The sequence below is a fragment of the Colius striatus genome, chromosome 12, assembly GCF_028858725.1.
Source record: "Colius striatus isolate bColStr4 chromosome 12, bColStr4.1.hap1, whole genome shotgun sequence".
Classification (NCBI taxonomy): Eukaryota; Metazoa; Chordata; class Aves; order Coliiformes; family Coliidae; genus Colius; species Colius striatus.
Genome location: NC_084770.1, coordinates 4,946,868 through 4,973,650, shown reverse-complemented (window position 1 = coordinate 4,973,650; position 26,783 = coordinate 4,946,868). Strand labels below are relative to the sequence as shown.

The 26,783-nt window shown below is 41.4% G+C and overlaps 1 protein-coding gene across 1 annotated transcript in view; it reads left to right on the top strand.

The window, feature by feature from the left end:
- Positions 1–22,397, top strand: part of EPHA4 (EPH receptor A4) — a 105,286-nt gene extending 82,889 nt beyond the window's left edge. The window contains exons 9-18 of the mRNA XM_062005363.1: positions 3,407–3,465; positions 4,242–4,355; positions 4,537–4,722; positions 8,718–8,779; positions 9,316–9,525; positions 12,054–12,203; positions 14,548–14,741; positions 17,173–17,328; positions 17,609–18,491; positions 20,646–22,397. Coding sequence (XP_061861347.1) covers positions 3,407–3,465; positions 4,242–4,355; positions 4,537–4,722; positions 8,718–8,779; positions 9,316–9,525; positions 12,054–12,203; positions 14,548–14,741; positions 17,173–17,328; positions 17,609–17,723 — 1,246 coding nt within the window. The 3' untranslated portion in view covers positions 17,724–18,491; positions 20,646–22,397. The remainder of the gene's footprint in view (positions 1–3,406; positions 3,466–4,241; positions 4,356–4,536; positions 4,723–8,717; positions 8,780–9,315; positions 9,526–12,053; positions 12,204–14,547; positions 14,742–17,172; positions 17,329–17,608; positions 18,492–20,645) is intronic.
- The last annotated feature ends 4,386 nt before the right edge of the window (positions 22,398–26,783 follow it).

Below are 26,783 nucleotides of genomic sequence, written 5' to 3'. Positions count from 1 at the left end.
ATTCACTATTACTCCAATGATTTTAACCACTTTACCAATGTCATTTAGAGATGTGGGCTTTTGGGATATGTCATGATGTTCCTACACCAGCAGAAGTTAATAGCAAAATAATTATACTTTGTTCCAAAATGATTTCACATGAGAAAAAGCTTTTCTGTCCATACAGTCCCCATGAGGAGGTTTTGTAATCTAGCTATGACCTAAAAGTCATATTTGTACAATCAAACCTGTGCTTTGGCCTGCAGACGTGGCCTCTCTGTATCTGTGAGCCAAATATGGGAACTGGGCATATGCTATAGGTGCCCACTTTTGAACCCTGGCTTATTACTACTAATTTAGCATTACATTTTTTCAAGTCATTGCTCAAATTTCCAAACTCATCTTTACAACAGAATTTGTCAAAGGATTTTGCCTTCAGGCGGTTCAAGCTGTTTGGTTCTGTCCTGTGACCACAGTGTTTCTGTTAATATAAGTACTCATCTGCCTAAATGTTAGTTTAAACATGGTGAGCATATCCATAGAACATAATGCTGGAGGTAGCCTGACTCCTGACCGTTTCCAAACAGTGAGTGAAATTACAGTGTCTCAAATAGAGTTGTAAAGGATTTGGGAAAGTTTAAAACAAAGAGACACTTTATAAAAGGGCTTGGATGGAGTAAGATGGCCCTACAGCATCCTCTGGTCATCTAAAAGTTTCGTAAGAGATTCTGCCAATTTATCTTCTGCTCCATCAACATCTGAACCCTGTTGCCCAGGTTTTGCTGTTGTGTTGGATCAGATGATCCTCTGTGTCCTGCAGCATCTCCAGCCCTTCTTTTCTTTGGGGAGGAGGAGATGGGAGCTGTGGTGCAGTGCTGGGTCCCTGCTGTTCCACCTCAATGTGTGCTAATACCCTCCACTGTTGCCTCCTCTTTATCACCAGCCCCCACCTGTAGATCTGCCTGAGTCTCAGACCCCCACAGCTCTGAAAGCTTCTGTGTTTTCCTCCTGAATGGTGACTATTTAATCACCACTGCCAAAATCCCTGTAATGACTGGGTTCAGGTCTGTAACAAAGGCTCTCTTCTGCCACTCAGGTGAGCTGCCCCAGAGGCAGCTCCTACCCTGCATGCCCCGTGGCAGGGGGGACTCTTGAGTTGCTCTCTGGGACAATGGCAGGCAGGAGTGTCCACCCCTAGCCAGGCGGGAGAGGTCAGCAGGTGACACAGGAGGAAATGGTAGTTAGTTTGGAAGGTACTATTTAAACTTAATAAGCCACAATTATATTGCTTGAACAGCAATCTCTTTGTTTCCCTTCGCTTTTTGCATGTCTTTGGGTTTTAGTGGGGGAAGGTTATTCTTTTATCTGTTGTTAGGGTGATTGTACTTTTAAAAATAAAATAAAGAACATTTTTCTATAGTTAAAATGCTTTCATGCAAAGCCTGTTTGTGTTTCATATTTCCCATCTGTGCCTGAACATTAATAAAATGAATTTGAAGGGGTCCTGCTTAAAATGCAGAATCTTTCTTTTCCCTTTTTTTTCCTTTCCTCTGAGAGTTGTGTAATACCTGAATCCATCTCTGCCATCACCTTAGCTGACTTCATCCTGTATGGCACTGAATGAGATTTGTGCTGCCTCTTCTTTCTTCCCAGGTTCAGTAACTGGGAGCAGAACATAGTCCTTTTATTTAATTCAGATGTTATACCAGTGCCCTAAGTCCTCAGGCAAATAAATGGTTTAAACTCTGTTTGGATCCAGTGTGGTTTTTAATAATGCTCTTATTATGATTTTGAGGCATTTGTGTTTAATTGGCTTTCATCAAGAAAAGAAGCTCTCAACTGTTTATGGCTGGATGTGTACCTGCTTTTTATGTCTGTTGTTGGGAGCTGTGAGGCCTGGTTCAAAGATCAGGTAGTCTTCACATATCAAACTGGATTTCTTTTTTCCTGCTGTTTCTTGATGAATGTATAGTTTTTATTATTGGCATAGTGTGTCTGACATGCAGCACTAAAAGACTGCAAAGGCAAAGGCTGGGAAATGGCTCTTCAGCTGACAGTGATGGGAAGCTGCCATTCCCTCAGGCCAGACACAGAGTGGGAAGTGAGATGCTTTTTGCTAATGGGCAGAAGAGTTTTGCTGTTGGGAGTGGACTGGTGAGAATCAGGAAGATTTGCTACAAGTGAGACTCTCAGTGCTGTGTTTTCTTCTTGTTATCTGTGAGTTTTTGACCCCTTTTAACCCACATCTTCTGACAGGATCTTCCTCTCACCTACTCCTGTTTTCCTCTTCCACCCGTTCTCCATTTTCAGCCTTTGAACCTGCTCTCACCCCTCTCACTGCAGTGTCCCTGGCAGGCCTGGCTGACTCCTGCCCTGCTTCAAGGCAGCAGGTTGCACCTTGCAGGCAGTGCCAGTCCTGCCGTTCATTCTCCAGTCTTGGTTTCTCCTTCTTCCTTCCCTGATCATCATTCCAGCCCAGACTCTTGCCAGTTAGCTATCCTGGTACTGACACACTGGGACACAAACAGGCAAACAGCAGAGAAGGCAAAAATAACCTCTTCTTTTTGGCAATGTCTGTTCTTACACCTGGTTCTGAACTTTCAGAGAATGATGGTAAAAGCCCAAATCAAATCTCTACATCAACATGCCATTAGATGCTCGGGAGCTTCAAATCTCAGTACACATTCGGCTGAGCTGACTCCTCAGTATCTTCCCTGACAGACTGAACTCTTGTATTAACTTCTCATAATGCCACATATCCATTGAGATTTTAAGCTGAACAAATTAAATACGTAACTGGATACAGTATCGTGTGTGAAGGTGTAGAATTAGTAATAATATACTATGCTGCAATATTGTCTCCTACTCAGAGGGTTAGTAGAGGAGCTCTGCCATCAGGAGTTCTTTGCCTCCTTCTATTATATAAAAGAATAAACAAACTTCAGTTTTGATGGTCAGTGCTTTTTACTGCCATTCTGATTTCTGTTAATAGACTGTGCTGTTAAATAACTGTGTTGGTATTGGCATTTGCCTAATTATGTTTGAAAATCAGTCTGCTAAAATGCCTCTGTTGTAGCATTTAAATCCATCTATGGTAGGGCTAATTGCAAACATACATTTGAAGAAAAAGTAGCCAAAATGCAAACTTTCTTTTCATTCTTTAAATGTCATGATGCAAATAGGGAGATTTGTGTTTCCCTTGATGCACTGTTGATGCCAGTAGCACTGAGAGTGGTTTGAGGAGTCTCCTACTTGGCTTGCAAGTATATTTTGTGTCATGGACTGCTGTAGGGGAGCTGCCAAGCACAGGTCGTGGCAGGTGCAAACAGTTCAAGTCTCAGCAGGTCAGGAAGACTGGGCTTGTCTCAAAGTAAGATACTTATTTTGAATTATAATGCTCTTTTTTTTTTTTTTTTTGTCCTGACAGACGCAGTAAATACAGTAAGGCTAAGCAGGAGGCAGATGAGGAGAAACATTTGAACCAAGGTAAAAGGCAGCGGTGCTTGGGCTTTTTGATTTGGTTCGTAAAGCATGTCCCGTGTTCTGATGCTTGGGAAATAAGGGATGACATTCCTGCTGAGATGAATATGTTTCCGTTTTCCTTTGCTGCAAACCTCCTCCTTCAAAACCATGCACTATAGTAACAGAGAAAATAGAAGTATCTGGGTAAAAATTTTTAAGATGACAGACGGGAGAAAGGTTCATCAATTTTTTGCATTGTTCCGATCCACTGAAAGACATCTGTTCTTGGCATGATTTTTCCCCATGATACACTGCTAAGGCAGTTTAAAGATAGGATAGATACAGTCTGTCAGGAAAGGAAATGTGAACTTTACTACCTTTTTTCCACGAGTTGATCTTACTGTTACTATCATCTCAGTTATCTAAGTACCAAACTTGGGAGCAGAGCTCAGAGTTTCTGTCTCCCAGTAGGGAAGTGTAGTGTGTTTTCATCTCACAGGTCCATAGACAGGCTATTGGCATGTTATTGATGGCAGTGATTTGTAAAGCTCATCTGTTGGCAAAAGCCTGATTCCTTACATCAAAATTGGGAAATATTAAATGTTTGCATTAAAAAAAAATCTCATCAGGGGAAAAATGCATTAAGTCCTTCCTTCCTTCATCAGTCATTCCTGGCTTACAGTACATTTTTATTGTACACTCTCTTAGCTGTTGTATATCATTAAGGCTTCAGTCTCATATGTTCTGTGTTCAGCAGCATGTAGATCAGTGACTTCAAATAAAACATTTCTGCCTTGCAGGTGTTAGAACATATGTGGATCCGTTTACATATGAGGATCCAAACCAAGCTGTGAGAGAATTTGCCAAAGAAATTGATGCCTCCTGCATAAAGATTGAAAAAGTTATTGGTGTGGGTAAGAGCCAGAATTTTTGCATTTTTTTCTGTAAATATAGTTTTAAATTTGCTTTTAGGAAACGTGGGATCCTATGAGTTTTGTATGACAATTTCCCCAAAATGAAGTGACATAACAGTTTGACAACACAAGTGTAGGCTGCATGTTCATGACCATGGATTCTTCTGCCTTTTTCCTTAAGGGGAATTCGGTGAAGTATGCAGTGGACGTCTCAAAGTGCCAGGAAAAAGAGAGATCTGTGTTGCTATCAAGACTCTAAAAGCTGGTTACACTGATAAACAAAGGAGAGACTTCCTGAGCGAGGCCAGCATCATGGGACAATTTGACCACCCAAACATCATCCACTTGGAAGGTGTAGTTACTAAATGTAAGTAGGTCATTTTCATGGCAAGACCAATTTGGAAGTTACTGAGAAATTAAGCCTGTGGTGATGTGTGCTGGTTGTTTTTTACCCTCTTCCCTGTGAAATGACAGATGGAACAGTTCCACTGATAGCTAATAGGAGGAAATCAGTGCAGGACAAGTCATTAATCTTGTTGTCAGCTATAAATGGGTTTATGGTTTCAACTGATACTCTATCTGTAGGCAGCTTGTACAAGATTTTGTAGAGGGAATTAATACTGCAGGGGTTGGCTTTTTTTTTTTTCCCCCTTCTTGCTATGCCAAGCAGGTATCTTTCACATCTTTGCTAGACTGAGCTGATTGTTACAGGATAGGCAAAAGCAGATGGTGAGCAAAGAATTTAAAATGGTTGGGGGAAAAATACCAAAACAAAACTACAGAGTCCCATATTTCAGATACAAAGCACAGATGTAAGGAGCAAGCCTTTGAAATGAAGTAGGCTGTTTTAGTGTGAGACTTGCTTATTTGTTTTCTCTGATTTACAAGTGTGATAATTTCACTCTGCAGAATTTACCTAGCTGATCTTTTTGTTTGTTTTGGGTTTTTTTTTTAAGTCTTGGCATTCACTGTGGCATGAACTCTGCCTTAGAAAGAGAATGACAGTGCTCACTGGATGCTGTTTGTAGGCTAGAACTGAAAATAACACCTTAGACAGATGTACTTGGGTCTGATTTGCTATGATGCTGCTGTGATGGTGTAGTCATTGTCCCTACTCCAAATGCCTGGGAAGCATATTGGCAAAGCTTGGCACTGATCACTAATCCTAAAAGACCCTTTGGATGGAGAGGCTTACGCTCAGGGTAGCAAAGAAAGCAGACAAGGATCTTGTGAGCTGCTGTTAAAGGGTGGAATTTGTGAGGCTTACCTTCTGCAGCTGATGGTGTGCCCAATGAACATGGATGAAGGATATTAATAGTGTTAGGAATTAAAATTAGATAAGGATAAACAGTTAAAAGTAAATTATTACTAGAAGAACAAAATATCTCTCATGGAGGGTTGTCATAGCCATCAACACCACTGAAAAACCTTGTCCTTCTTGAATGTCAAGAGGAACTGGATGCTTACTCTACCAGTTGTGTTTCTGGAAATCTTGTTGGTACTCATTTGTGTTTCTGTCTCCTACTCTGCTTTTTCTCACAGTTGTTGAAAATGGCTCATGCAGTGTGTCGCTATTTGCTTTTCAGGGCAAATTCCAATGGGAAAAATAGGGATTTGGACTAATTTTAACCATTGTTTACTGAGAGCCTCCCTCAAAGCTGGAATGAAAAGATAATAGTCTGTTTAAATTTTGCAGGTCTGATTCTCTCTTTTTGTTGTTGTTGTAACAAAGGGAGGTGGAGATAGTCAGGCCATAGTGTTTGCTGCAGACAGTGATTTTTCTAGCACCTCTGTAAAAGAGAGGCAACAGGGGAATCTTTGTGCTGAAATCCCACTGAGACTGGAAACCCCTGAGCTATTACAGCTCTAGCAGTTATAAATGACTGTATGCATTTGCATAATGCAGTTGTCACTGAATTAAAATGATTTTGAATTTCCACTGAGCGGGTGGTGGCCTGACCCGAGAGCTCGCAGTAAGGGATGCTTCCCTGGGCAGCCAGACTGCTTACCTCCCAGTTGCTGCCTTTGGGAAAACAGGGCTACTTAAGGAGACATTCATCTCAATTTCTCTGTAGGTTTTCTGAATGCTGTGATAAATGAATGCATTTAATAAACTAAAAATTTAAATGTGAGACTTATAGTGGTGTAGATGAGGATTCAGAGAGGCAGCAAAAAAACCATGAATATATTATTGGCTGCTAGTCAAGTACTTTAATAATTGACTCACTGATGGTAACTTCCCTCTGTCTGTCCCTCTCCCCTGCTAAAGAAGTGCCTGAGTAATGAAATTACATGTTAATGCACTGAAAGAGTCTCCCTTTCTTCCTTTCCACGTTGACATAGTATCTTTTGATTGAAGAAGGTTAATTAAAACTCATTTAGCTGTATTTGTTCAGTGGAAGGGTTCTAGTCACAGTCGCAAAGGATAAATGAAACAGAGATATATGCAGATTTGGTTGGTGTTTTTTTCAGTTTCTGAAAAAGAATGCCTGCAAAACTTAATTGAAGGGAGAATGATGTTTTATCACATTCCTTTCCCCGAGAGTGCAAGTACTCAGACAAGGTCACTAAGCCCTTTAGCCAGAGCAGTTTGCTTTATGCAAGACCATCGCTTCCCTGCTGCAATTGTGCAAATCAGAAAGGGTTCAGATGCCTGAGTGGCATTTCGTGGGCAGGCAAGTTTGCATGGGACCAAGGCAGTAAGAGTTTTGGCATAAGTTGGGAAGGGAAAGATAAACAGGAACAATGAAAGGCCTGCAAATGACAGGTTGGGAATAAAAAGGTGAAATAAGTGAAGATGAGTGACATGAGTGATGTAATGCATATAGATATTAGCCTAAGTGAAATGACATAAAATTTTCAGTACAGTGAGTCCTTACAGGATGTTGTTTTCTAGTTAAAAAAAAGAAAAAGTTGCTTCAAAAATATAAATCACTGACAAATGAAGAGCAAAACATCTTGATGAAAAACTCATGAAGGCAGAAATGATATGGGGAACTTTCAGTGCTGCAGCATTTCATGGTAGGGTAATTTCCATGGCTGGTTTTCCTGGAGCAGATACTTGCTGGTGACAGAGGCAAGGAAAAGTTGAATAGTTCTGGTACCTCTGATGCCAAGAATTGAGCCTATCTATGGTCTATGTGACGTGTCCATTGAACTCTTCTTTCCTCATAATGTTCTCTTATTCACAGCTGCTCTAGGAAGTACAAAAGCAAAGTTTCTCTGTGACACTGTCTTTTATTTAGTAAGAAACCCTATAGTTCCTGTTGCTAAAGCATAACCAGGGGGAAGAGTTGCCATTCCAGCATGGCACTGGTCACCAGGTGTTCACTTGGCTTCAGGTGGACTTAATAATGCTTATCTTGAGATGAGGCTTTTACTGTTTGACCTTTGATAAGTCACTTCTCTAAATTTTCCATTGCTCACTTAGAATGGAGGTGATATTGGACCTGTTTCTGCTAATATGTAGATGCTGAATATCCAGCATGATTTAATCTTGTGAAATAATTAGTGTTACTTTTATGTACTGAAATGTTTTCAGTCTCAGCATCACATGACTTTATGAAGCTCTTGGAGACAACATCAAGCATTATTTATGTATCTGCTGTTGTTTTAGGCAGGAGAGTGCCTAGAAAGCATCCTCCTGTCGGTAACATTACATTGCGTTTCTCTTCAGGTTGCTCAGCTTGGCTCTCTGTATCCCAGCATGGAAAACTGAGTGCTGCTGAAGCACTGTGCCCCACACGTGGCACAATTCATTGAATCATTTATCCCGTGGTTGACTTCACGAGGCAAATGGCTTTGGCTCATTTATAAATAATGAGAGACAGGGGATACAAATTTGGGATAGAGGAAGTTGAGAGAAACAGCTTGTATTTTGCATTCTTGAATCCATTTGTCTTGGAATACCTCATAGCTGCCAACAGCTTCTATCTAACTCACCTAAAAGGTTGATCTTTCAGAAGAGGCAGAGGGTCCAAAGCATTCACAAATTCCTTTTTGAAAGAGGAAAGCTTTCTAATCTGCAAGAATTTTAATTACACTGAAGATTTTTGTCAAGTTTGAACAGATCTTTGTTTCTTAGCTCTCAATTATTCCTTAGAAACAGGAGCTGCTTTAGTTAAAACCTTGTCAGTGAGTCAACCAAAGGGTTAACATTCCAGATGGGGCCCTTTAAATGTTTCTGTCCTATAATATTTCTTGTCTCACTCCCCACAGCTGAGGCATAAGCTTGGTGCTTTTCAAATTAAATTAGATTGTGTAAGCCAGGTGTCTTGGCAGTAAAATCATGTGCAACCCATTTTTATCCCATTAACATCAGTGTTCATCAAGGAATTGTGTTTTTCTTTCTGCGAACTCTAGGTAAACCGGTAATGATCATAACTGAGTACATGGAGAATGGCTCCTTGGATGCCTTCCTCAGGGTAGGTGATTTCTTCATAATAAGCTAAGGAGATTTTATACTGGGAAATATTTTCTTGTTTTCATTCTCATTCCTTTTTTTTTTTTGCAGACAGATACAGAAAATTTTTAAAGAAATTATGTTTATACTTGGGAAATGCTTTTTTTCTGGTGTTGCTCCTATCGAAAATCAGAATAAATGTAAAGCAGAAGAACATAGAATAAATGTAAGGTTTAAAATAGCAGAGTCTTAAATAATCCATGTTTAATGGCAACAGTTCTGATCTGCTCCATTTTTGAAAGCTTTGCAGTGCTATAGACTCATTAAAACCAGATTCATTGCTGACTGGATACTGCATCACTGGAAGCTGTGACAGAACCTCTGGGGTTTAGTTTGCTGGTGAATTATAGACACTAGTCAAGAGAGTGAGGAAATAAGATTGCATTTTATTTGAGAGAAGATGGGAATCCGAAATTTGCTCTTTGCCAATTTCAGCAATGGCAGTAATGCAGCTTTCAGCTTAATGCTCTGTGATTTTCTTCCTTTCCCTATATGCAGAAGAACGATGGCAGATTTACAGTCATCCAGTTGGTGGGGATGCTTCGTGGCATTGGCTCAGGAATGAAGTATCTGTCTGACATGAGCTATGTGCACCGGGATCTGGCTGCTCGAAACATACTAGTCAACAGTAACTTGGTCTGCAAAGTGTCTGACTTCGGCATGTCCCGAGTCCTGGAAGATGACCCTGAAGCAGCTTATACCACACGGGTAAGGAGGGAAAGAAAATGTCCAGTGGATTTTCTTGCCCACATACTGGTGTTGTCTGACTGTGTATGAGGTGACAATGATTTGTTTTAAAATAACCTCAGTTACAGGTGAAAGCCTATCTATCTCACAACCTTAAAATAACATTGGCCCAGACTCCCTGTCTAGCATAAATTGATGTACTGTTATTGCTACATCAGTGGCTACATCAGTATTTCTTCTCTGAGGATGTGACCCATATACTTCTCCAGTTTCTTCAGGGTGCTAGAGTGTGTGACAGGAATCTGATGCCAGAAATTAGAGCTTGGGTTTCTATTCCTTCTGATTTCTACTGACATGCATAACAATTTCCAAGTGGCTAGTCCCACTGTGGTTTGATACAGCAAGTGTAGATATGCCGCCAAAAAACGCAAACACAGATAAATCCGCTTTTGGCCATCATGAAGCTTAGTTGTAAATTTGCCCTAAATAATTCAAACTAGGAAAAGTGTGAGGACTGCATTCATTCCCATTTTTTGTTTCATTCCCATTTTATCTATATTTCAGCATCTCACTGTTAACTAATTTTGCTAAAGCTGTTTTAATATGCTGCACGTGGAATAGTACTAATGCAAGTACTTCTGGCCACAAAACAACATCCCAACCATTACCAGCCTTTGTACCAATACCTCTGTAATTAACATGCACATGAAGGAAAAAAAGTCAGAGTTTATGAAGTCTCCGCTTTTAATTGCTTATTTTCTTCGTTTTCAAATATCTGCCATTCTCCATCTGTTCTCCCTAGTGCAGAGTTCATTTACAGCATCCGATTTTGCAGTTAATCCGTGCACTCATCCTGTAATGGATTCACAGTTCATTACAGGGAAGGATAGACTCATGTAGTATTAAATGCTGGCCAGCCTTGGTATTTCTTACTCATAAAGATGACAAGCGGAAGAAGCAGAAACAGCTTTCTGAAGAGCTGTATTCAGGGAAATCAAAGTTTAGACAAACACACAAGGGCAAGACAGAAATGATTGAAAAGCTTCCCTTTGAATTTAGTGAGTGGAGATGTAGTATTATGTTTGCTCTCAAGAGTAAACTGCGGGGAATCAGTGACATTTGCTTTACAGTGCATTGTCTTCATTTGCTATCAGTAATGAAGGATTGGGAAAATTTGGATGAACTCCACCATAGCAGCTAAATCAAAAGGGCTTATTGACAATTTTTAGAATGACAACTATGTTTAAACAATGTCCATGCATCTGTTTCTAAAAGAAGGGATAGAGCTTTTCCATAACCACAGACAATGCAACAAAATGCAATTTCCATGGTGTCCTTTTTAAGAGTGGTGCATTCTACTCCCTGTTAGTATAACTCAGTACAGTGAGGGCATCTTGTAGCCACACAGGACACATACTGCTACAACCGGATTCACTAAGGGCCTGATGCAAAGGCCAAAGAAGGCAGGAGAAAGACCCCTTTTGATTTCACTTGGCTTTGGGACAAGTCCATATTAAACACTTGAGAGAGATACTAGAACAATAAACCATTAAGTATGCACATGCTGCACTCAGTTATGGGTAAAATATATCTCAAAGATTGCTGAGAAAAAACTTAGCAACATAAACTTAATCAAAAAGACATAAAAGCAAATGAAAAAAACCCTAAAACCTTTGTTCAGCTTAAGTTGTTCCCCAGATGGAACTGCAGGAAACCAAAAGCTCAATTAAAAACACCTTGCATATTAGCATAAACAAAAGGAGAAATCCCTGATCTGGGATCACTCAGCAAAGGCAAAATCAGATGAACAGGATGGAGTGAGTTCCTTTCAAAACAGTGCAGTACCTCAGTGGCCCAAATCAGATGCCTAAGTGTTTTTATTTATTTAAAAAAAGTATTGTAACAAGAGACAGCTCTCTCCAGCAGGTATCAAAAGCAGCTTTGGACCACGGTCTGGTGTTGAGCTCCTGCCATGGGGACTGTGAGGGTTGCTGACCTCAGAGCATTGCTTGCCACCTCACATCTGTGGCAGGAGTTGGGATATTATGCCTGGGAAACACCACAGTATTCATAAATCTTCAGTTTATCCTCTATTTTACCTTTTTGAAAAGCGAAATGCTTGTAATCCCATTTTTCTGAAGCAGGCCAAACAGGTTAGACAAGCAAGCAAGGAAATAGTAATTAACAGCATGTACTTATTTGTTTTGTCAACGAAATCTCTAATACATACTCTGTAAAACCTCTGGCTTGCTCTCATGCTTCAGCATAGCCCTAAGCAGAGATCTTTTAGAGGACTGATAAAAATACATTTAACAATTTACTGGTTCGCCTCCTTGTGACTAAAGAAAACAGATGGGCAACATTGCCTCCTGGTTGGATCTGACAGTTTTATGGCAAGAAAAGGAGAAAGTGAATGCCTTTTTAAGAAGGATTCTGGAACTGCTTACAGAAAACCATTTTGTATGTTTAATGGTAATGTAGAACAGTGTCAGCCACACACGTTACTGGTCAGTGACTCACTAGCCTGTGGTATCTTTTGTTTGTGACAGGGTGGCAAGATCCCCATCAGGTGGACTGCACCAGAGGCAATTGCTTACCGTAAATTTACATCAGCTAGTGATGTGTGGAGCTACGGCATTGTCATGTGGGAAGTGATGTCCTACGGAGAAAGACCTTACTGGGACATGTCCAATCAAGATGTGAGTCTCCTTCTGAGCTTCCTCTCCCTTTTCTCTCTCTTTCCCCCCACATCATTATCTTTGTCCTTAGATGTCTGATGATGTGTTTCTGAATCAATTGCTTTATCATTCTAAGACGTTTACTCCAGGTTTTTAAAAGGATGTCATGGGTGTTAGATTCTCATTTCTCTGGAACTAAGACTTCCTTGAATACTTCAAGCCTGGTCTATAATTAGGAAACAGAGGATTCTCAAGTTAGTGTCTGTAACTTGTGCTGTGTGTCTTTTCTCCTTTTTTTTTCCTTTTTTTTTTTTAGGAAAACTACTATAAGCAATTGCAATAAGAAAGAAGAATGGAAGAAATGGAAACAAATGTGTTTCAATTGTCAGATTGTAACACTGTCAAGAGGGAAGATTTGAATGTTGATATTCTATCTCAACTTTATTGAAAGTCTTTAAGAAAAAAACACTTGAATTTAATGGGGCTTCCTATTAGTAGTTCATTCTTCAAGCCCCAGTGTGCTTGTAATTCTTTCAGATTATTTTATTTATGGAATATCTAAAACAACACGTATGAAATCTAATTCTGATTATCAATCAGAGCATCCTTGTGACAATTGCATAGCTGCCCCCTGAGGACATTAAACTGCAGCTTTCCTAAATGACCATTCTTAAATTATGCATGTCGTGTTTAACCGTACCATCTGGACTACTTCAGTATATTCCAAGAGGGAGCATGCACAATGGCTGCTGTTCCAGGAGAGTTTTTAATAATACTAATGCTAATAAGAGCTTTTGCTAATAGAATTTTTATTAAACGAGAAAAAAAATCGGAGTGAAAATGAGGCATAGATTATCCATAATTCTTTTCCCAGGGGATTTACAAGCACATAAAGGAAGAGAAAATGTTCATCTGAATATATGGTCATGGGAGTGGTTAAGTCATTTTACAAGTCATCTGCTTTCTTATGTAGAGCTGAATGTTTTCAAAGAGTCTCTGGATGCGAATGGCATTTAATCTAAATGGGGGATATAATTTTAATTTCCTTCTGATGTGAAATGTCTCTTCTGGCACCCAATCTTGCCTTCCTTTGCTAACAGGAAGTCATCAAGACTTAGAAAGAAAGTAAAATACCAGATGTGTCTCAGTTATATCAAGCATGTCAGCAGAGCAGAGCCGAGTGCCACGGCTGCAGGGCTGGCGTGTGAGGCTGGTGTACGCTGCGGTGCTAGGCTGTGCCGGAGGGCTGGCCTGAGCAGGACAGGGAAAGCCAGTGCTACTGTATTGATGATGGTGTGAGCAGTAATTTTCACCAACAAAGCAGAAGTGGATTTCAGCTTATTCTCAGTGCCTGTTGAATCAAGGGAAATCAAAATGTCCTTCACGCTTTCTGGAGGAGCGAGAGACACTTTGCTTATGGTCAAATAGCCGCTAATAGTGCAAGCATATCTCTTGCCTTGTCGTCACAGTGGATTTTACCTATTAATTGGACAAGATCAGAACAAGAGAATTTAGTGCAATTTAGTCTCTTCACACTCTTGGTCTCTAGTCTCATGGTGAATCCTGACAGCAAAGTCCTATAGATTAATTAAGATCTGAAGGCTTTTGGGTCATGTCACTGTCATCAGAATTGAGTCCTTGTCACGTCTTGTTCTGAGAGAGTTAAAAAGCCATCAGACTACTGGGCTCTGGGCGGTTTTTGGAGGGTTTGAAATTACTTCAGCTTGTGAGTTTTTCTGGTTTCTACTAAATGTGAAATGCATACTTAAGCTGCAGCGTTGGACTTGTCTGACTTTCTTGATAAGGCTGCACAGAAGGGATTCCCATCTCTGCATTTCTTGGTTCAGAGCATATGTTGGTGAGAGAACAAGTTCTTTGCAAGGCCTGCTTTACTGGCTGAGATGAGCTAGCCCAGCAGGAGAGGTAGAAGAGGATGATTTGCTGTACCCTAAAAATGATGGGGAAAATATCATCTTTAAGATACTGTACTCAAAACTGACAAATATTAAAGATTTGCTGTAGAGCTGTTGCTTCTCCAATCCTCTGTCCAACAAAGATAGTTTCTTAATTCTAACCTGGGCTGACTTGTCAACCCTGTATCCCATATGCTTCTTTGTGAAACGTTGCTCTGCTGTGTCTGATGTCTGCTTTGAATCCTGTATTCTTTTAGTTTTGAATTGCTGAGGACAAATTACAGTTTTGAGACCACCAACTGCCTGAGTCTGAGTGCAATTTTCTCTGTTTTTCCACTTAATTGTGGATTTGTTTCTATATTTTGGATTGCCTGAGGATAAATGATACTGAGCTGGTAGATGTGAGTAGTGTCTGATGTTCTCTAATGTCTTCCTAATTGTTCCATTTATAGGTTATTAAAGCCATTGAAGAAGGGTACCGACTGCCACCCCCGATGGACTGCCCCATTGCTCTGCATCAGCTGATGTTAGACTGCTGGCAAAAGGAACGCAGTGACAGACCTAAATTTGGACAGATCGTCAACATGCTGGACAAGCTCATCCGCAACCCCAACAGCCTGAAGAGGACAGGCAGTGAGAGCTCCAGGTCAGCGGGGCTTTTGTAACAGTGATGTACGAGGGAGTGTAGGGAGATGGCAGGCAAAGATACAAGTCACCTGAACCCCTGCATTAGGCCTAAATCCTGCTCTGTAGCTCTGCAGAGCCGGGCTGCAAAGCAGAGGAGTTGTGTTGGCACACTGCTGGATGCCGCTGGGCACCCTAGGCCCTCCCAGGTCTGAGAGAATGAAGCTTGAATAAGCAAAGCTGTTGCTATATCCCACTAACACTGATGAGGTTTACATCACAGTGATAGGCACATTCTGAAAAAGTTCTGATGCAGGAAGACAAAGTTTGCTGCATTTTTTTCCCTCTCCCCCCAGTGAAACCGTAGCCTTAATGCAACACAGCTAACAGGAGTGATGTGGTTTTCTGAGGAAAAGTACATCATCAAATTTTATAAACCCTAGACTTGTGTAGGATTTGCAAATGAGCGTTTCGGTGTTCCAGCCAACGCCTCGCGGGCATTGGGAAGGTGTGGATTAATTTTTATGTGAATTTGAATTTAATTTTGTGGAAAGCCAGTTTCATGTCTCCACCGATCCCGCATTACATTTGTCTTTTGTTTTGTTTGCTAAGCACGCTTTACCTGGTACGTGCAAAAGAAGCACAGTAGGAAGGAAACTCCCAGAGCGGTAGGGTAAAACCCAAATATCTTTGTTGGGACAGATCAGTAGTTTGTTTAAGCTGGTGAAACACTGATGAAGTAAGAGGAGCTTTACTAATTTACACCAGGCTTGTTCTATTTTTTCAAATGCCTTTGCTTTGTCAGGTAAATTGCTTACAGCAAATATTGTAAAAAAGCTTAAAAGAAACAAGAGGAAGAGAATGAGAAAATGTTTTTCAGTACAGAGAAAGGTACAAAAATGTCCCTTGCGCAATACAAAATTGAGTTTCTTGAAACGGTGAAGGAGTAACAGAGGTTCTGTTTCAGCCCCCCACAGAACTACATCCTGGAAAAGCTATTTTTATTTTTAAACTTGTAGGTCCCTTTGAGACTCTTCCTTACAATGTACATTATCAGAAGAGCGATCATTAACCCTGTGAGGCCACTATCACCGTTTATCTTCCACATTGCCCTAATTCTGTTGGTAGACTGGCAAAAATGCATCCACTCTTAAAGCTTAAATAATTTACATGGTGAGAATCACAATATGATCTACTGTGATAATTTGATTTGAGAATCACAGTATGAACTCCTCCATTTTACTTTCTTTCCAATTTACAGGTGCCCTTTGAAAAGACGTAGATGTTACAAAAGTTAATAACCCATCCAAGGTCATTTTGTGTGTGTGTGTATGTAAATTCATAGCCTTTTCAAGGTCATGTCACATGTTTATGGCTATTTACAGCTCTTTATTCCAAAGAGAAGAAAAATATGAACTTCAAATATGCATAGAACATTTTTAATATATCACTTGATACATGAAGGATAATTGTATGTAATTAGGTTGCCATCATTGGTCTTGTGTTAGATAGTGCAGTAAGAGTTGTACCAAGTATTACCAGCACGTAGTCAGTGCCTTAGGCAAGTCATAGCTATGCTATTGCACACCTAGTCTTTGATGATGTGCGTTTTCAAATAAATTGCCAAATGATAATTGTTTTGGTTAGATAGATAATAGTAATTTATAGTGGTTTAATGAAAATGTGATTTACAATATACACAAAATAATAAATGGGATATTAATAAGAGAAGTGAATTTTGTAAAAATGGTTATTTGCCAACGTGTGCAAGGGAAAATGAGAAGCACGTAGCACAGTGCAAACAAAGAACAAAGCTCACATGATTCCCGCCACTCCTGGCACACTTTGGGGTCAGGAATGGATTGATTAAAGAAGGGATTAACTCCCTGCTGTCTTGGTTTTGATTGAATGCACCCAGCTTGCCTGCGAACCTGGCTAGAAAGAGGATTTATGTGAACCCGCCCAGAGTTTTGCCCTCCAAACCAGTCTGGCAGGTTGAGAGCTCCCAGTCTCTTTGCATATACTTGAGCAGTGTTTCTATAGTTGCTGAGCTGAGGTCTGACACATGCGGGATTGGCAAGGCCTTGCATTGCTGCCTGTAAGATACAGAACCAGTGGACTGAATGCCTGCCAGCATTGCCACCTTCTTTGGTTTTTGAAGTAAAAGCATTTTCTACGAACTTGGTTGCATCTGAGGTGGAAATTGTAAGCGCATTGTGGTTCAAATTAGATCTGAAAGCAAAAATAGAAACCTAAGGTCAAATTAATTCTTTGCAATAATTGACCTGTTCTGTTAAGGTTCTTGCAATGATCTGGGCTGCTGTGCCACCAGTTCTGCTGGGCACTTACTTTCCCTCATCATAGAGGATGGTTGTTGGAGAAACCAGACTTTGATTTGCCATTTGTGATCCATCTGACCCCATTTCTCTGTCCTTTTGCTTTTTGGCATCCAGACCCAGCACAGCGCTGCTGGATCCCAGCTCCCCGGAGTTCTCGGCAGTTGTTTCTGTTGGTGACTGGCTCCAAGCCATGAAAATGGAGCGATACAAGGATAACTTCACAGCTGCTGGCTATACCACTCTAGAGGCTGTGGTGCATATGAACCAGGAGTAAGTACTCAGCGATGTAACAAAAAAAAAGGGGTAAATCTGGATTTAATCACCCTTTTTTGCTTTGTGCTGCATATCATTACACTCATTAAAAGAATGGAATGCCTTTCATTTGGATGGAGGATAACGTAAAAATGCCTTCACAATGCCTTACTTAATTAAACATTTCTGTACATCTGCCTTGCTTTCGCTACGTTGCTTGTGGTTGACAATACTTTTCTCTGTGCCGGCATCTTATCCACAGTTCTCAGCCCCCCACTTCTTCTCTTGCTTTCCACAGGGACCTGGCGAGGATCGGGATCGCTGCCATCGCGCACCAGAACAAGATATTGAGCAGCGTTCAAGCGATGCGCACCCAAATGCAACAGATGCACGGCAGGATGGTTCCCGTCTGAGCCAGTACTGAATAAACTCAAAACTCTTGAAATTAGTTTACCTCATCCATGCACTTTAATTGAAGAACTGCACTTTTTTTACTTCGTCTCCTCGCCCGTCGAAATAAAGATCTGCAGCATTGCTTGAAGTACAGATTGCGGAAGCCGAGCGTGTGTGTTGGGAGGGGGGCCTCCAGAAATGACAAGCCGTCATTTTAAACCAGACCTGGAACAAATTGTTTCTTGGAACATACTTCCCTGTTGATCGACAATATGTAAAATACATGTATCTATATAAATATAAAGTCACATTCAAGTTTTGATGCTATGTTTGCTGCCAGATACTGTGCTTAAAAAACAAAAACAAAGTTACTTTCCTTCTCCCTGTGACCTGTAGGATTACAACCATAGTGTTTTATTTGTGGGTGATACCACCGCTGTGCATCTTTCACTGGAATGAAGAATCTGCCCTGGGATATTTTTTGCAGACTTGATGCATCACTAAGACCTTGCAGAAACCTCAGTGAGAATACCATTTGGCTAATCAGTGCCTGCCAATTAGTGATCTACCCATTTACGGGCTTGAGATGTGAAATGACCCACCTCATGGATTACTGGGCAAAACTGGACCTCTGGGGAGATTGTTGGCTGTTGTGCCGTGCTGAAGCCCTATCACTTAGAGACATTTTGTGAACGTCTTGCCAGTAGTCAGTTGCGACTGTCGTGGCTGTGGAGATTTCAGACTTCTTTTCTCTTTCAAGGAGCGATGCCCTTTGCCACATGGAGAAGGTCAGTGGAAGTAAAATGTTAAACATGTTCATGGTATTTTATGTCTTAAATTGTACCAGGATTTCATCATTGCTGGGAAAAAAACCCCAAAAGTGCTATGGTGTGTATTATTTGGAGTTCTCAACTGGTTTGTATGAACCTGTGCTGGTTTCCCAGACTAATTGCTTAGTGTTTCCTATCATTTGCTCTATTTGATGACAGTGAAAATTACACTGTCTCAAAACCATCTGTTGTGTGTTGGGATCTGCAGATGAGGTGAAACCTGTCTTGGGACTCTCTCAGTGCAGTTCTTAGAGCTTGACTCCACTTTGCACAGAGAGTGGTAAGGATGCCCTTACTTTTTGAGTAGGAAAGCCCACACATATCGATCCCATAGAAAGCAGGAATAAGCTTGTAAAGTACAAATCCTCATAGATACACCAAGAAGAACCAAGGACTTTTCCTACCCTCTCATGAATAACAGTAGAACCAATATTTTTGATTGAGAAAGATCAGTCTCAGTTGCTGTGTCAGTGATTTCATGGGATGGGGAGCAGAAGGAAATGAGATTGTGATTGTAGTCTTCCTGGTTTTGCACAGTTTGTCTTTTGGACATGGTGATAGCTCCAGGTTGTGGAGCAGTATTACACCCCAGACATGGTGATTCAGACTCATTGGTTGTGGGAGCCAAACTCACTTTTGAAACCAGCCCCACAGGCTGGATGATCAAGGCAGATGTGTGGGGGCAAGGACCAGATGTATGCTGCATGGCTGAAGTCTAAGTGCCCCTCTGCAAAAATGGCTTGCCTGAAAAGCTACCTTCCAACTCCTATAAGAAATAGATGGACAGTTGAGGGAGTGAAAGCAATCCCTAGGTGCTAGGTTGAGATGGCTGCTGTACAAATGTGGTTGTCCTCATGAGGTAACACAGGTTAAAGCTTTATTTGGTAATGCACTGATCACATTTAGGCTTGAGTTTTCTTTATACTGAAGCTTTTGCTACTCTTTTTGATCACAATATATGAATGATATTCTTTTTACACTCCTTTCAAGAGCCAGATTGGTGAGGTAGCCTTAGAAAAGCGACAGGATCAGGCCCACTTATGCTGGGTAAAAGGAGAATTTTCATGACACATCCTCTAGAACAGACACTTCATTTGAGCTGTGCCAGGTACAATGTCAGAAAGGTGAGATTTGTATTTTAGTGGATCTAAGACTGGTTCTTCGGTCTGTAATCTTTTTTTTTTTTTCCCTTTGGTTCCACTCTGCACCTGACAGAAAATTCAGAAGTGGTTTAGTGACTTTGTGTAAAAGTTTTTTTAATAATTGCATTTTTTTAAAATCCAAACAGCTCACTCAGTTGGACAAGTTACACTTATGGTATCATCACTCACATCACTTTGTCACTTTTAACAATAACTCACCGATTCTAACCACAGGCTCTCCCTCACCCCCAGCTTTCTCAGAAAACAACTTGTTCAGAATATGAGATGCTAAATTTGGATCCTGTCAAGTCATGACAGCTTAGTAAAAACTGTTCTGGAGTATTACTTAGAAAAGCTTTTCCAGTTCAAGAAATTTAAGATTTCTTTTAAGAAACTGCTTGAACCAGCATGTTTTAATGTCATTTTGCCAGGCAACATAAGAAGTGGTTCCTCATTTAAAGACCTGACACTTGTACTTTCAGCAGCAAAAATTCTTTTGCTCCTGAAGTGCAAAGATACTTTGTTTCCTCTTGCTCTAAATCTGTTGCATTCTTCAGAGATAGTCTTTTTATGTAAGAACAAACACACCCTATTTTCTGTCCAGTTTGTAGAATTGCTTTCTTGAAGTCTAGTGACAGTGATTTGAAACACTCCCATATTTCCCCTACAAATGAAAATCTGAGAAATTAAAATGAAAATTTTATCTCTCCCTGCTTTCTCCTCTGTGCTTTAGGAAATCCTTCTCCCCAGTCCAGGCAGAGGTTTAATTCCATGGCCCTGCTGCCATGTCACGTACTCACCAGGGCAGAGATGCGTTCAGGTCTTTTCCTTTAGTGTGAATCAGCACTTGGCAGCAGCTGAGGAGGGGCTGGCTACACACAACAGTGCTTCTGCTGTAGGCCTTTGGGCAGGTCTACATATCTGTCTTGTCACGTGTTGTTTAGTACATTTGTGTTTTCTTTTTATGCAGGGAAATTCGATTTTGCTCTCATGGCCTCATAGCCCATCCTGTTGATCATATTGACCATGGAGGAACATAGACTAGACATGAAGCCTTCAGGATCCACAGTTGTGTCTTCCATAGCACTGATTCTGGAAACCACATGCTGAACAGCCCTTGGTCCCTGAAGAGAGTGTGACTTTTGCCATCTCTTTTTTTCTTCTGTGCCACCCACTCCATTTTTTTTCATCGTTGAGAGATAACTAACTTGTTAAGACTGGGTACCCGTTTGTCACTTGAGGAATGTACTGTGTCAAAGCTCTGCAGACTTCTGGATTATTTTTTTTTCCCCTCCCCTTCTGCTTTTTCTTCGTACCTTTGGTTTTATTTATATGTTTGATTATTTTCTCTCCTCATTTCCATGGCTGTCACTGCTGCATCTCGGACAAGTGCAGATGATGGAGCACTACATGGACACCGGGTCAGGTGCCGCAGCAAAGAACCCAGTTCCTGTGAGCTGCCTATATGTGTTGCTGAAGTGACATCTTACACAAAACGTGCCATTGCAGTGATATTAAGTGTATTTTTTTTCCCCTTTGAGTGGATAATGAATTATTATCTCCTCTGGAAGGTGTGTATGTGTGCTTGTGTGCGTGCGTGTGCGTGTGAGTCACCTCCTGTGTGGAACTGCCTGTGAAGATCTCTGGAGGTGCAGGAGTTCCCTGTCGTATGAGAGCAGGCCAATAGCTCATGTCTGCAATGGTAGCAAGAACACACACATTTAAAAAATGTTTAAATTCCTGTATCTATAAGTGTATTTTTCAGCTGCCAGACTAACCTTAATGAGTAGTTCCACAGCCTGAAACGAGGGAGATTTCAAGTTTTGGAGCCATGGATCATGGGATCCAAAAGGGTGCTAAAGGTTTTCCTAAGTGTTGTTCATTCTTAAGTAATGCCCTGTTCATGATCCAGACCAACCAGTTTCTCAATGGCAAGGTGATGGAGGCAACACCTGCATGTCCATCCACTGGTAACCCTGAACCAAATTCTTAAGTAGCCTTTTTTTTTTTTTGGCTGCAAAAATAGGATTTTAAAGACTTGTTGAATGCGAACAAATATATGCAATTCTTCCATTCACAGAAGCACCTTTCTCTGTGTACAAGCTGTGAAAACTTGTAACGTAATAATCAAAACACTTCATTTGCTCCCAGCACAGTTAAGGAACAAAAATTCAACAAGACCTATGGGGTTACAGTAGCAAGAGAGTTGTGAAATGCGCCCTGTTCCTTGTGCGGGGGATGAAGAGCTGGTGAAGTGCAGTAGAAGGCACTCTTTCTTCCATGGCCCGAGGGACGGTGCTGCGAGTTATTGGTACTACCTAGAAAAGCTTTCTGTGTTTGGAGAATTCACTGCTAGTGTAGCGCGAGCCAGAGGGAGTGGAGCTGTGTGCTAGAGCCCGAGGCGCAGTGGGAGCAGGGCAGCTGCTTCTCCCCCGTGGCTCCTGGCCGTGGGGCTGGTGCTGGCCGCGCTTCCCGGAGCAGCCCAGCGAGCGGCCGGGGGCCGGCGGACAGCTCCGGCAGCGCTGGGGGAGGCTGGATGCGCTGCCGTAACAGCACGGCCGTGAGCAGAGCCGTGACGTGCTGTCCCAGAGTTGTCCTGCTTCCACCTCCTCGCCGACTCCGAGGTCATCACTGGCCGCCGCTCTGCCCAGGAGGAGCGGCGGGTCGCGGAAGGGACGCGAGGGCAGCGCGGTGTCGGCGCAGCCGGGCACGGCCAGGGCAGAGCGGGCTGCCAGGCGCCGCGGCCGGGGCTGCTCCGCGGGCAGCCGGAGCGGAGGGAGCGCGCGTCCCCCGCGGGGTCGGCCACCGCCGGGGCTGCCCCGCATCGTGAGCCTCTGTTTGGTGAGAAATTGTCCTGCTCACACACCACTGGTTGATGTTTGTCCGGGTTTCTTGCTGTACTAATTTTGTGATGGATCTTATGTATTAAAAATATATATGTATAAAATACGAAAGGCTGGTGAGTTACCAGTAAACAGGACTTAAAAAGCAGTATTTTTCTTTTATGTGACATTTTCATAACCAGAAAAAGAAAAAAAAAATCTGAAATACTAATCAGACAAATAAAAAGAGAGTGCATTTATTTTTTTGTATCACTGCAAGTATGTTGGAATATGCAAGGACTGTGGTTAAAATTAGAATGTATGAGGCGTATTATAATTTAGTTCATACTGAAAAAAATCTAACAGCATTTCTTGGTTCGTGCATTTGAACTATCTCTGGGTTAGATATATAGATTTTTCTATTTTGTTTTAATTTGTAATTTTTTTTCCCCCTCCATGAATTTTAGGTACACATAACTTATGTCATTTATTTATGGTCTTTTATACCTAGTTTGTAAAATTGTAAAATAGCGAACAATGCAAACATTTGCATTTGAAAATAATAAAGTAGTTGCTGTACAAACCTGAAATTGATTCATTCTATTTATTGCATTTTTTCTCAGATTTAGTGTTTATCCCCAACAGATACGAATCTAGAGTAATCTATAAACAATATGATTTATAAATAATATGAATATATAAGTAATATTATGTGTAAATAATATGTAAATGATCCTGGTCTTTGCCCCAAAAGGACTGATTCTTTTGAGTAGATTTTCCAGGAAAACACTCCTGAAGTTCATTTAAACTGCGTGACTCCTGCATGTACCTTAAAGCACGTGACTTTTTCTTGTTAGCACCCTGGATTTTGTGGTGCGTGGAATATTTGTCACATGGGAAGGATACTGCAGCCAGACTGACCTTATTAATGACCTCAATGATATTTCTTGGGAGACCAGGTACTATTCATGGGCTCCACACCTGAGAAAAACCTGCAGGATCAGAATATTGTTTCATTTGTGCTCCTGGGATCAGTGGGGAATATCCTTCTAGCCCTATCTCCTGCTGCCTGGACCTGCCTGGTCTTGGCAGAGTCCTACAGTTTTTGCAGCTTCCTTTGGGCCAGGATTTCACCTCTAATGTGGGAACTGTGACCTTGCTGCTGAGCTACTGCACTTGCTGCTCTTCTTGTGGGTTGCATTTGCATGGGTCAGATAGCCCCTGCTAGAGGCTCATGGCTGAGGAGGGAGAAAGGTGGAGGGAGCAGGCAGGAGAGGCTGAGGGATGAAATGCAAAATAGAGGCATGAGAGGGTTGGGAGCAGCAGAAAGTGGGAGAGGAGTGGCTCTCGTGATGAGGGTTCCAAACCAGAGGCAGCAAGACTGGATATTGTGTAAGCGACATTGCTGTGTAATGGTAATGCACGTACGGGCACGTGCTGCGTAGTCTGAGCGCCATGGGTGTCATGTCCTTAACCATTGCTCCTTTACATTCCTGCCACTTGGTTTTAGATATACAGGCTTTCTAGCACATGAACGATCTGATTTATACACACACACAGTTCAGAGGTACCACAGAAAGGATGGGGGCTCTTCTAGAAAGTTCCATTGCCTTTTGACTTGTCGACTTGAAAAGCATTTTTAATCAAATTCCTTTTGGGAAAGATTCCAGTGGTGCCAGTAGAACCATATCATGCACCATTGGTCCCAAGAAAGTCCCACCAATGGCACTGGCCTTACTGTATTTTGAAAGCAAGCTTGTCACTTCCTTTGTGCTTGAGAGAGCAAACCAGCCAACAGGATGTTTCTCTGGTGCCTTTACTCAGTGCTAAGAAGGAATGTGTTTTGGCTGGAAAAACAGATTCCATTTCACAGTCATGAAGAAGTTTTCCAGGTTACTTAGTTTCATTGTGAAAGTAAAACCTTTACCTCTTCTTAAGAAACAACTGTTTCAAAATGTCCAGTGAAGGCTGAACACTTGGTTACTCTCCTTTTTCTTTCTGATTCTCTGCTCTTTTTTTCCTTTTATGTTCCAGATCTAAGAAGTCATCCCATCACAACTTTTTTATCCCAATGGTTTAACTTTCTTTCAAATATATGGATTTTACTGAAATATTTCATATACCAATAAAAAGACGTGATCTCTCTATATTCCTCACTCCTTCCATGTATTTATACAGTAGCATGAAGCAAATGTCTATTTACTAGTAAAGCCTATATATTTGCATCTCAGTGATGATGAGATGTACATATGTAGCTGAGCGTGGAATAGTGCAAAGAACAGACGTGGTTTATCTAGAGGCACTGGGGCCGTTCTAGACATGTCAAGAGAAACAAAATGGGTTTTGACAACTGAGAAGGAGGAAAAAAAGCATGTTATGTTCTAAATCAACAACATGATTAAAAGTAGAGCCACGTTTGAGGCCTTGACCTCAGTTATTCTACCCCTGGGCCATTGACTGATTCTCCGTTGAATGGGTTACAGACCTCTGACATATCTTATTTCTAGTAATGGCCCTGAACATAATTCTTTGTTTACAGGAGCCTCTGAGACAGTTACATGAATATGTAGACGTTTTCTTTAAAAAAATAAAATTAAAACCTAAAGCACTCTGTTCCAATCAGCTTAGTAAAATGTTTTCTTCATGGGTGGATGGAGAGAGTAGCCATAGGAATATGTTATGCTAACTTACTTTTATACATATACATATCTATATGTAGGGCAATTATATTCCAGTAATCTGCTGTGGATTACTATCCTGTAACCAGACCAACAAAAGATAATTAAATCCTTGTTTTTATAGTGCTCTTGAAGTTACTCGTGATTCTGTTCTATAAAATCTTGTAAAGAATTAAATGGGCTGAGGCAGTTTGGCATTCTGTTTTGAAGACTGTTTTAAAAATAAGTTTTAAAAAGCACTGGTCAGCAGAACAGAACCACCGTCAGGAACCCTCCTCTCCTCCCATTTCTGCCAAGGCAATTTCTGCCTCCCCTGGGGTCAATAACTAAAATCTCAGGGCCAGGCAGTCTTGGGCTCTTAGGCAATTACTGGTGCAGGTAGGTGCCTACTGCCAACTTTTTAATGATGCTTTGGAGCTGCTTAGCCGAGGGGTGCAGCAGCTCACGTAACGAGCTGCCGCTTCCCAGTTGGATTTTCAACCTTGCATTAATGCTGACGAAGCTCCTGAAATGTCTCCATCATAATCCTTGGGGGGAGAGATTTTTCAGAAGCCAACCGTCACAGCAAGGAGCCACATAAGCTCAGAGAGGCTGGAAAGCTATGGAGGGACCTGCTGTGATTCTCTGGTGTGTCTCACACCTCAGAACCTCTTGCAATCCCTACCCTGAGCTGATCTCTATACGAGAGCTGCCTGAGGCAGGTCCTGCCCTTGCAGGCTCTTCTTCTTTCTGCCTCCCATTGCCTTCATAACCAGTGTTTCGCAATAAAAATGTTACTGGGATGGTGTTACTGGCTTTCACAGGAGGTGTTGTCTTGCTTCCTCCTCTCAAGCAACTGACCTGGGCCTCCTGGCACTATGCCTGAGCAGGGTCAAAAGATCCTTCTGTGAGCGAGGGGATGGGGAGATGTCCCTGAGCTCCTTCTCATTTGATGACTGAGGTAAGCTTGGGCACAACATCAGCATTTGGGCTGATTCAGCAACTGTGGCTGGCCAAGTCACACAACCTTTGAAAAGACACACATCCAGGAGGTGAGCAGCCATCAGAGAGAGAGTTTTCAATAGGTTTAAATCCAAAAGGCACTTAATAATTTTGGTCTCAGATTTTCAAAAGTGCTACCGAGCTTGGTATCATTTCATTGCCACATGCCAACAGAATCACCTGGCAACAACACTTAAATTCAGCACAAGAATCCCCAGGGAAAGCAGAGGAGTGTCTGGTTTATCAGCTTGATTAATCTGCATCTGAGAGGTTACCTGCACCTTTCTAGCAGCTGATTTGCGATACATGACAAGAATTAGAGAGCATTTACTTTCACTTTTTTGAAAAATTGTGTTCCTCCACACTTAAAGAGGGTTCTGAGCTGACTGAAGCACTATAATGTGAAATACCTAGGAAAAGTGACTCTGACAATAATAAGAAAATAAGGATTAACGGGTTGATGTGGTCCTGCAGGTGGTGCGAACTATTTTCACTCATCTGCCCTGGCTTGCATAAGCTTAAGGATCTAGTGCTTAGCTGCACAGAACTTTAATGTTGTTTTTATTTCTATTTTTTCTCCAGAAAGTATACTTTACAGTGTGTTTTGGCAAAGACCTAAGTAGCAAT